The sequence below is a fragment of the Schistocerca nitens genome, chromosome 1 (assembly GCF_023898315.1).
Source record: "Schistocerca nitens isolate TAMUIC-IGC-003100 chromosome 1, iqSchNite1.1, whole genome shotgun sequence".
In the NCBI taxonomy this organism is placed as follows: Eukaryota; Metazoa; Arthropoda; class Insecta; order Orthoptera; family Acrididae; genus Schistocerca; species Schistocerca nitens.
This window is the reverse complement of record NC_064614.1, coordinates 274,105,943-274,118,056: the sequence shown is the minus strand read 5'-3', so window position 1 is coordinate 274,118,056 and position 12,114 is coordinate 274,105,943. Positions and strand designations below refer to the sequence as shown.

The following is a 12,114-nucleotide window of genomic DNA, read 5'->3' as shown; positions in this document are numbered from 1 at the left end:
CACACAGTAACAGACAGAAGAAGAGCTAAACAAACTGGTACACCTGCCTAATATCGTATAGGACCCCCGTGAACACGCAGAAGTGCCACAATATGACATGGCATGGACTTGACTAATGTCTAAAGCAGTGCTGTAGGAAATCAACACCATGAATTCTGCAGGGCAGTCCAAAAAACCGTAAGACTACAAGAAGGTGGAAATCTTTTCTTCTGAACAGCACATTACAAGGCATCCCAGATATCCTCAATAATGTTAATGTCTGGAGAGTTTGGTGGCCAGCGGAAGTGTTTAAACTCAGAAGAGGGTTCCTGGAGCCACTCTGTAGCAATTTTGGACATGTAGGATATTGCATTGTCCTGCTGGAATTGCCCAAGTCCGTCAGAATGCACAATGGACATGAATGGATGCAGGTGATTAGACAGGATATTACGTATGTGACACTGGTCAGAGTCATATCTAGACATATCAGGGGTCCCTTATCAGCCCAATTGCACACATCCCACATTATTACAGAGCCTCTACCAGCTTGAACAGTCCCTTGCTGACATGCAAGGTCCATGGATTCATGAGGTTGTCTCCACATCCATTCACATTCGTCTGCTCAATGCAATTTATAATGAGACCCATCTGGCCAGGCAACATGTTTCCACTCATCAACAGTCCAATGTTGGTGTTAATGGACCCTGGTGAGGTGTAAAGCTTTGTGTTGTGCAGTCATTAAGGATCACGAGTGGGCCTTTGGCTCTGAAAGCCCATATTGATGATGTTTTGTTGAATGGTTCGCACGCTGACACTTGTTGATGGCCCAGCATTGAAATCTGCAGCAATTTGTGAAAGGGTTGCACTTCTGCCATGTTGAATGATTCTCTTCAGTCATTGTTGGTCCCCTTCTTGGAGGATCTTTACCAAGATTCCTGATATTCACTGTACACTCATGAAATGGTCGTATGGGAAAATCCCCACTTCATCACTACTTTGGAGATGCTGTGTCCCATCACTCATGCTTAAATCTTGATAACCTGCCATTGTAGCAGCAGTAACCAATCTAACAACTGGGCCAGACCATTGCTGTCTTATATAGGTGTTGTGGACCGCAGCACCATATTCTGCCTGTTTACATATCTCTGTACTTGAATATGCGTACCTTATATATATATATATATATATATATATATATATATATATATATATATATATATATATATAATGGTTGTATTTGACACATACTATTACCGGAGTAGTAAAGCTGAACACTTATGAACCAGAACATTGTGACCAGCTGCTTAATAACACGTTGGTTTATCTCTAGAAGACAATACTGCAGCAATTCTGCATGGCATGGATTCAAAAAGTCCCTGATAGGTTTCTGCAAGTGTTTGGCAATAAGATGTCTACACACAGGTCATGCAGTCCCTGTAAATTACAGGTCACTTAGTTTGAGAGCATCGAGCTAGTGCCCGGTAGCGTCTAAGATGTTTTACATTGGGTTCAGATCAGGCAAATTTGATGACACAGACATTACTGTGAGCTCAATATATGCTTCTCAGATTACTGTAGCATGATTCTGGTGTGTGGCAAGGACAGTTATCCAGCTGGAAGATATCATCACTGTTGGGGAAGACATCAAGGGTAAATGGACGTAAATGGTCAACAACAATGTTCACTTAAGCCTACAGTTGTCATGGTGCATTTGATTATTACCACACATCCAAGTAAGTCCACATAAATGTCCCCAACAGTGTAATACTTGCTCACTACTGGCCTACATTCATGGTGTGGTGCATATTTTGATTGCCATACACCTGAATGACAGCATACATGGATATTGCCATCATCCTGGCGTAACAAGGTACGCGGTTCATCTTACCAGTCAACATTTCCAGTGTCCACAGGTACACACTCTATGATCCTGTGTCCACAGCAGTCATGAATGATAATGTCAATGGGTCAACAATGGAATGCAAAACAGACAGCTGCTGTAACTCCCATCTTCAACAATGTGTGCTGAGACACTTATACCTGGTTGTACCCTGCCATCAGGACTGCCACAGACTGCAGCCTATCCTGCTTTACAGAGCAGGCAAGCCTCCAATCAATGCTTTCTGCTATGAGACATGGACTTCCACACCTTGTTGCATAACTCATGGTTTTAATGTCCTATAATCATTTTCCACATACACTCATGACAGTAGCACATGAACAGCTGTGCTGTTTCTGAGATGCTCATTCCTATCTGTTTTTTGTCAACATTGCTTATGCCATTGTATTTCGCCATTTGGAGCCTGTATCGTCATCCTTTTTTAACTCATCTCTACGACTCGTCTACTTCCTTTCCAACATCACACACTGGCAATGGCACCAGGTGGCATTTAATCTCGTGCTGGGTGGTGGTCATAATGCTTTGGCTCGTTAGTGTACATTTTGATGAAATATTTCATCAAGCAAAATTCTGGACACACTACCTATAAACTGTACTGCCCTTTAGCTCAGTTACTGCAGTAACCAAATCAGAGAATAAAAATAATTTATCATCAGTGGTGTGGTTTGTATATACATTCGGTGGACAGCAAAACACTGAGCAACACAGCTTCATGAAGATTACAGAAGGTACTGACAGTTTTCCACAAACCCCTGGAATTTGTTTCACTGTTACTTGTTAGGAATTGCTACTACTCATTATCACTACATCCATTAGTTTTTGGAACATTTATCTCTACATGCTTTTAGAGCTGAGCACTTTCAGAGCGGCAAATTCTCTGCCTTTCCACATGCTCTGTACCATAACTAACAGACTCCCTGTTGGTCACCGTGGATGTAATGTCCTTATACACCAACAACCCCCATGCCCATGACTTCTCCTAATACTTAACCCATAACCTTTTTCCTAACCTCCTTGCCAACCACATCCTGACCCAGAATTGTTTCATTTTCAAGACCAAGTCTGTAGTACTGCAATGGGTACTTGTATGGCACCATCCTGTGCTAACCGATTTATGAGCCATCTGGCTAAATCCTTCCTAACCAGTCAACACATGAAACCCCTTGTCTGGTTCAGATTCACTGATGACTTTTTCATGTTAAGGTCTCACAGCAGGGGCAACCTTTGTTCTTTCCTCTATAACCTCAATGCCTACTCCCAAACTCGCTTCACCTGATCTCAACTCCACGAGCCACCTTCGTATTGTTCCAGGTCAAAAGTCTTTTTCTTACAGCATTACGACCAACACAGTGGTAAGCAAGATTTGTCAAAATCTACCAATAACCTTACCAGAGCCTATGATGACAGACAGTATCCTATCCAGCTCATCCATAACCAGATCTCCCATGTCATCTCCCCTTCCTGACATTAGTAAACCTGTTAACCATCCACAAATAAAGCACTCTTCAGATCACCCAATATCATTCTGGTCTTGAAAAGATCTACAGCATCCTTCACCAGTGCTTTGACTACCTCTCATCATACACTTAGACAATGGATACCCTATCCAAAAACTTAGCCACATCACTCAAAGTTGTGTTTTGCTGCCCACACAACCTACAGGATATCCTATTCCAAGCCTGCTCTCAATCCTGCATGCCACGCATCGTTCCCTTGTGGTCAACCCAGGTGCAAGACCTATCCCATACACCCACTCATTCCCACCACAGTCCAGTCACAGGCATTTCCTACCCTATAGAAGACAGGGCCTCATATGAAAGCAGGCATGTTATATATCAGCTATGCTTCAGTTACTATGTAGCATTCTATGTGTGCATGACAAGTAACCAACTGCCTGTTTGCACGAATGGCCACCATCGAACTATGGCAAACTGCAAACTTCACCATCTCCTCTCCCTTTCTCTCTACCCTCCCTGTCTCCCACCTCATCTCCACCCCCCCCCCCCCCCCACCTCTCTCTATCTCTCTTATGTGCTCTATCCTCCGAAATTCTTTTTGTCTTGTTGTACAGCTGCTGAGTTATCTGTTGAAAGGTGTGCTTCACACTATCCTGCTATTCCCTCCTCACCTTGTGTGTCCTTTCCTAAACCTTTCCCACCTCCTTCTGCCCCGGCAACTGCTGTGGATAATCAACAGTCAGTCTCACCCTGACTGAGGGTGTGTACATTTGGGTCTATGGTTGTGTGTTTGAATATGTGCATTTCAACTAAAGAAAGAGCTCGAAAGCTGGTGTAAATATTATTTTCTGTTGCGTGATTGCCTCTCCTTCGTTTTAGATAGCATTCCATCCAGTAATTAAAATTGTTGTTTTTTACTGAAGAAATCCAGAAATACACAAATCCAACCTAAATATCAATAAAGGGAAATGAAAAAAGAAAAAAAGGAAGCAATTCTAGTCCATTATCAACAAAATTGACGGCTGTTTCCCTTAATGAAAGACAGGAATCCTCATACTGTAAACACTCTAAAACAATCTCATCACTACCTCAAAGAATTGACGGCTGTTTCCCTTAATGAAAGACAGGAATCCTCATACTGTAAACACTCTAAAACAATCTCATCACTACCTCAAAGAATTTCAAGGAAAAAACTTAATGTGTCGCATTAATTATAAGGAAAATTATTACACCTTTACATAAGGGATAGGATTACCTCACTGTAATATTATTCAAGATGCATTTACAATTAATTACCTGCAACATCTTGAGACTGAATTCTGCTGTGCAATTACTTAAACATGTGAAGACAGTTTTTCCATCTCCAATTTGGTTTTCAGCATATCTGTAAATAAATTTAAACCATGTGAATTTCACAACAATATTTATTAGTTGTATTATTAGTTACTGACGATTGTACTGCAGTTTTCATAACATGGTAACATAGCTATTAGTTATGGGTGAGATGTGGAAAATTCAACCAGAACCTTGGGTCACGGGAGACTTACCAGAGATAATAAGAAAGAAAGATGGGATTTTTCCATAACTCTACCCATTTTTCCTAAAGTTCACCAGCCCTTTTCCTTCATCTCTCCTCCTCCTCCGTCAGTTCTGCCAGAAGAAGGAGCCATAGACTCTGAAAGCTTGCACATTTTCTTAACTTTTATGCCTATGAACTATCACTTGAGAAGTAGAGGATACAGATATAGAGAACAAAAACATGCTCAACAGAGGAAGACAGTGATGATGAGGCAATCAAGGAAACCATCATCATGCGCACTGAGGCACAGAAATTTGTTGATCTATTATTTAAGACGACAGACAACATTAATCTGATTACATCGATGTTTTGACACTCTGGAAAATAAGAATCATAATCATAAAAAAGAAGGACTACTTCCCAAAAGTGAATTGAAAACAAGTGATGGAGCAAGCTTTCAAATGTGACATGTAGCATTTTTTGTAAATATTTTCCAGTAAAAATACATGTTCTTTGGATTATCCACGTTTTTCGATCATTTGGAATCACCGGTCAACCATGGTCTGATAATAAGAAGTGCGTCATACTTCAACATTATCAGATTATTAATTTCTGCTGAAAAATTTTAAACTAATTTATCTAGTGTAGATGAAAATACTCTGATGATTTTGCATCAGCTGTTTTATTGCCAACATTCTGTAACATAGGTTGCTCTGATAAGCTTGAAAGTAACATATTTCATATTTTTATTTCTACTAATAGCACTTCTTGTTATGGTGGTGATCATAACACCACTTTTCTTCTGGCATAAGTATAATGTAGCAGAAAACGGAGTAGTGAAAATATATTTGAACATTTTGCAAACAGCTTAGTTGAAAGCCAAAATATTTCTAATGCTATTTGTATTGGTTCATTTGGTTACCAAGATATCATTTGACAAATGAATGATCAAACAGTACATAATCCATCACTAACCACATGAAAGAATTAATTCACTGCCAGTTTTTATTCTTCAACCCCATCATATTCAGAGGTTTATTTATTACATTTAACGAAGCATCAAGAAAATATAATAGAAAGCAATCACAGTCATGAATATCGATGAATACATATATGATATATACAGGGTGTTTCAAAAATGACTGGTATATTTGAAACGGCAATAAAAACTAAACGAGCAGCGATAGAAATACACCGTTTGTTGCAATATGCTTGGGACAACAGTACATTTTCAGGCGGACAAACTTTCGAAATTACAGTAGTTACAATTTTCAACAACAGATGGCGCTGCAAGTGATGTGAAAGATATAGAAGACAACGCAGTCTGTGGGTGCGCCATTCTGTACGTCGTCTTTCTGCTGTAAGCGTGTGCTGTTCACAACGTACAAGTGTGCTGTGGACAACATGGTTTATTCCTTAGAACAGAGGATTTTTCTGGTGTTGGAATTCCACCGCCTAGAACACAGTGTTGTTGCAACAAGACGAAGTTTTCAACGGAGGTTTAATGTAACCAAAGGACCGAAAAGCGATACAATAAAGGATCTGTTTGTCAAATTTCAACGGACTGGGAACGTGACGGATGAACGTGCTGGAAAGGTAGGGCGACCGCGTACGGCAACCACAGAGGGCAACGCGCAGCTAGTGCAGCAGGTGATCCAACAGCGGCCTCGAGTTTCCGTTCGCCGTGTTGCAGCTGCGGTCCAAATGACGCCAACGTCCACGTATCGTCTCATGCGCCAGAGTTTACACCTCTATCCATACAAAATTCAAACGCAGCAACCCCTCAGCGCCGCTACCATTGCTGCACGAGAGACATTCGCTAACGATATAGTGCACAGGATTGATGACGGCGATATGCATGTGGGCAGCATTTGGTTTACTGACGAAGCTTAGTTTTACCTGGACGGCTTCGTCAATAAACAGAACTGGCGCATATGGGGAACCGAAAAGCCCCATGTTGCAGTCCCATCGTCCCTGCATCCTCAAAAAGTACTGGTCTGGGCCGCCATTTCTTCCAAAGGAATCATTGGCCCATTTTTCAGATCCGAAACGATTACTGCATCACGCTATCTGGACATTCTTCGTGAATTTGTGGCGGTACAAACTGCCTTAGACGACACTGCGAACACCTCGTGGTTTATGCAAGATGGTGCCCGGCCACATCGCACGGCCGGCGTCTTTAATTTCCTGAATGAATATTTCAATGATCGTGTGATTGATTTGGGCTATCCGAAACATACAGGAGGCGGCGTGGATTGGCCTCCCTATTCGCCAGACATGAACCCCTGTGACTTCTTTCTGTGGGGACACTTGAAAGACCAGGTGTACCGCCAGAATCCAGAAACAATTGAACAGCTGAAGCAGTACATCTCATCTGCATGTGAAGCCATTCCGCCAGACATGTTGTCAAAGGTTTCGGGTAATTTCATTCAGAGACTACGCCATATTATTGCTACGCATGGTGGATATGTGGGAAATATCGTACTATAGTTTCCCAGACCGCAGCGCCATCTGTTGTTGAAAATTGTAACTACTGTAATTTCGAAAGTTTGTCTGCCTGCAAATGTACTGTTGTCCCAAGCATATTGCAACAAACGGTGTATTTCTATTGCTGCTCGTTTAGTTTTTATTGCCGTTTCAAATATACCGGTCATTTTTAAAACACACTGTACATATACATATATGAACCCCCCCCCCCCCCCCCCCCATGAACCATGGACCTTGCCGTTGGTGGGGAAGCTTGCGTGCCTCAGCGATACAGATGCAACAGGTGCAACCACAACGGAGGGGTATCTGTTGAGAGGCCAGACAAACATGTGGTTCCTGAAGAGGGGCAGCAGCCTTTTCAGTAGTTGCAGGGGCAACAGTCTGGATGATGGACTGATCTGGCCTTGTAACATTAACCAAAACGGCCTTGCTGCGCTGGTACTGCGAACAGCTGAAAGCAAGGGGAAACTACAACCGTAATTTTTCCTGAGGACATGCAGCCCTACTGTATGATTAAATGATGATGGCGTCCTCTTGGGTAAAATATTCCGGAGGTAAAATAGTCCCCCATTCAGATCTCCGGGCGGGGACTACTCAAGAGGACGTCGTTATCAGGAGAAAGAAAACTGGCGTTCTACGGATCGGAGCGTGGAATGTCAGATCCCTTAATCGGGCAGGTAGGTTAGAAAATTTAAAAAGGGAAATGGATAGGTTAAAGTTAGATATAGTGGGAATTAGTGAAGTTCGGTGGCAGGAGGAACAAGACTTTTGGTCAGGTGAATACAGGGTTATAAATACAAAATCAAATAGGGGTAATGCAGGAGTAGGTTTAATAATGAATAAAAAAATAGGAGTGCGGGTTAGCTACTACAAACAGCATAGTGAACGCATTATTGTGGCCAAGATAGACACAAAGCCCATGCCTACTACAGTAGTACAAGTTTATATGCCAACTAGCTCTGCAGATGATGAAGAAATAGATGAAATGTATGACGAGATAAAACAAATTATTCAGGTAGTGAAGGGAGACGAAAACTTAATAGTCATGGGTGACTGGAATTCGTCAGTAGGAAAAGGGAGAGAAGGAAACATAGTAGGAGAACATGGATTGGGGGGGAAGAAATGAAAGAGGAAGCCGCCTTGTAGAATTTTGCACAGAGCATGACTTAATCATAGCTAACACTTGGTTCAAGAATCATAAAAGAAGGTTGTATACCTGGAAGAATCCTGGAGATATTAAAAGGTATCAGATAGATTACATAATGGTAAGACAGAGATTTAGGAACCAGGTTTTAAATTGTAAGTCATTTCCAGGGGCAGATGTGGATTCTGACCACAATCTATTGGTTATGAACTGCAGATTGAAACTGAAGAAACTGCAAAAAGGTGGGAATTTAAGGAGTTGGGACCTGGATAAACCGAAAGAACCAGAGGTTGTAGACAGTTTCAGGGAGAGCATAAGGGAACAATTGACAGGAATGGGGGAAAGAAATACAGTAGAAGAAGAATGGGTAGCTTTGAGGGATGAAGTAGTGAAGGCAGCAGAGGATCAAGTAGGTAAAAAGACGAGGGCTAATAGAAATCCTTGGGTAACAGAAGAAATATTGAATTTAATTGATGAAAGGAGAAAATATAAAAATGCAGTAAATGAAGCAGGCAAAAAGGAATACAAACGTCTCAAAAATGAGATCGACAGGAAGTGCAAAATGGCTAAGCAGGGATGGCTAGAGGACAAATGTAAGGATGTAGAGGCTTGTCTCACTAGGGGTAAGATAGATACTGCCTACAGGAAAATTAAAGAGACCTTTAGAGAGAAGAGAACCACTTGTATGAATATCAAGAACTCAGATGGAAACTCAGTTCTAAGCAAAGAAGGGAAGGCAGAAAGGTGGAAGGAGTATATAGAGGGTTTATACAAGGGCGATGTACTTGAGGACAATATCATGGAAATGGAAGAGCATGTAGATGAAGATGAAATGGGAGATAAGTTACTGCGTGAAGAGTTTGACAGAGCACTGAAAGACCTGAGTCAAAACAAGGCCCCGGGAGTAGACAACATTCCATTAGAACTACTGACGGCCTTGGGAGAGCCAGTCATGACAAAACTCTACCATCTGGTGAGCAAGATGTATGAGACAGGCGAAATACCCTCAGACTTCAAGAAGAATATAATAATTCCAATCCCAAAGAAAGCAGGTGTTGACAGACGTGAAAATTACCGAACAATCAGTTTAATAAGTCACAGCTGCAAAATACTAACGCGAATTCTTTACAGACGAATGGAAAAACTGGTAGAAGCCGACCTCAGGGAAGATCAGTTTGGATTCCGTAGAAATGTTGGAACACGTGAGGCAATACTAACCTTACGACTTATCTTAGAAGAAAGATTAAGAAAAGGCAAACCTATATTTCTAGCATTTGTAGACTTAGAGAAAGCTTTTGACAATGTTAACTGGAATACTCTCTTTCAAATTCTGAAGGTGGTAGGGGTAAAATACAGGGAGCGAAAGGCTATTTACAATTTGTACAGAAACCAGATGGCAGTTATAAGAGTCGAGGGACATGAAAGGGAAGCAGTGGTTGGGAAGGGAGTGAGACAGGGTTGTAGCCTCTCCCCGATGTTATTCAATCTGTATATTGAGCAAGCAGTAAAGGAAACAAAAGAAAAATTCAGAGTAGGTATTAAAATTCATGGAGAAGAAATAAAAACTTTGAGGTTCACCGATGACATTGTAATTCTATCAGAGACAGCAAAGGACTTGGAAGAGCAGTTGAACGGAATGGACAGTGTCTTGAAAGGAGGATATAAGATGAACATCAACAAAAGCAAAACGAGGATAATGGAATGCAGTCAAATTAAATCGGGTGATGCTGAGGGAATTAGATTAGGAAATGATACACTTAAAGTAGTAAAGGAGTTTTGCTATTTAGGGAGTAAAATAACTGATGATGGTCAAAGTAGAGAGGATATAAAATGTAGACTGGCAATGGCAAGGAAATCGTTTCTGATGAAGAGAAATTTGTTAACGTCGAGTATAGATTTAAGTGTCAGGAAGTTGTTTCTGAAAGTATTTGTATGGAGTGTAGCCATGTATGGAAGTGAAACATGGACAATAACTAGTTTGGACAAGAAGAGAATAGAAGCTTTCGAAATGTGGTGCTACAAAAGAATGCTGAAGATTAGATGGGTAGATCACATAACTAATGAGGAGGTGTTGAATAGGATTGGGGAGAAGAGAAGTTTGTGGCACAACTTGACTAGAAGAAGGGATCGGTTGGTAGGACATGTTTTGAGGCATCAAGGGGTCACAAATTTAGCATTTGAGGGCAGTGTGGAGGGTAAAAATCGTAGAGGTAGACCAAGAGATGAATACACTAAGCAGATTCAGAAGGATGTAGGTTGCAGTAGGTACTGGGATATGAAGAAGCTTGCACAGGATAGAGTAGCATGGAGAGCTGCATCAAACCAGTCTCAGGACTGAAGACCACAACAACAACAACAACATATATGACTGCAGCAGTTTTCTCTTGATCCTTCTTGATATATCATTAAATGTAATGAAGTGGAATCTGAAGATTATTCTGTACAAAAACTAAAACTGGTAATGAATCAAAGCTTTCATGTGAGTTGTAACACATTCCTTTTTGTTTAACACAATACTCACTAGCTCCAGTCAGGCACCGCCATCCTTGAAAAATATGAGTGACCATTAGTTCTAGATTTAACAGAATGAGGTCAGTGGGATGAGCCTAATTCGAAATTTGAATATTTGCTCAAGGCAAAAACATTCACTTCTAATTAGATAAATAAAAAAGCTATTGCGATAGTGATCACTGAGGTGCATGGCAGTACACACAGTACCACACAAGGTGTTCTGTGTAACCAAAAATGCTCCAAAAAGCTCCATGTTCCAATATTGTCGATCACATAAAAAGATTAGGAATGAGATACTGATTACCTGAATGAGAAGAATATGCCCCACAGCCATCTTGAAAACAATCTTACTGATACGGTGTTAAAGGAAGTCAGCACAGCACAAAAATAATAGCTTTTCTTCATCTAACTTTCAACAGGAGCTCAATAATATGGAAGGGAGAATGAGACAACCAAAGGAAATCCACATTCCATAATAAAGTGCCTGGTGTGACCTTTCCTTAACACTTTCTAACAGAAAAGACAGAATTCTTCTCACCATAAACTGAAACTTACACATGTGTCATATGAGCTCATTTCATGATGTCTGGACCCCCTTCAGCAGTACAGGCCCTGAGATAGAGCACCAGATTCCCCCTTCACCCTTCTCTCTCACTGGGCTTGGGAGGGAGAACAACAGTCATAGGAGAGATAGATAATAAAAGGAGGGAATAGATAAAGATCAACTTCCAGAAAAGATATCATTTGACAAGGAAGAGATGACAAAGGAGAGACAAACAAATACAATAGTGAACAAAGAGAAATTATAGGGAGGGGATATGTTATGGGAGTAAGAGGAAACTGGGGAATGATAGAAAAAATGTTTTGAGAGGATATGAGTTTAGGTGCTTAAAGGAGGGAGGAAATGGTGACAAAATTGAAGAAAAGTGATTGATGAAGACAGAAAGGGCAAGAGGGAATGATGTAGAGAGGGAAGTGGAGGGGGAGAGAAAAAAGCGTAGAGCAAGAGAGGTGGAGGAGAAGAGCAATGTGGCATAGAGAGGAAGGTGGAGGGGAGAGCGCATGGTGTAGACAGTGAGAAGCTGTGATGAAAAAAAGATGGGATGCAGGAAGAAAG

The 12,114-nt window shown here is 41.1% G+C and overlaps 1 protein-coding gene across 1 annotated transcript in view; it reads right to left on the bottom strand.

Moving 5' to 3' along the window:
• LOC126243001 (uncharacterized) overlaps positions 1–12,114 on the bottom strand; it is a 169,812-nt gene that overhangs the window by 101,996 nt on the left and 55,702 nt on the right. Inside the window, exon 6 of the mRNA XM_049948134.1 lies at positions 4,633–4,720. Within this exon, the coding sequence (XP_049804091.1) occupies positions 4,633–4,720 (88 nt within the window). The remainder of the gene's footprint in view (positions 1–4,632; positions 4,721–12,114) is intronic.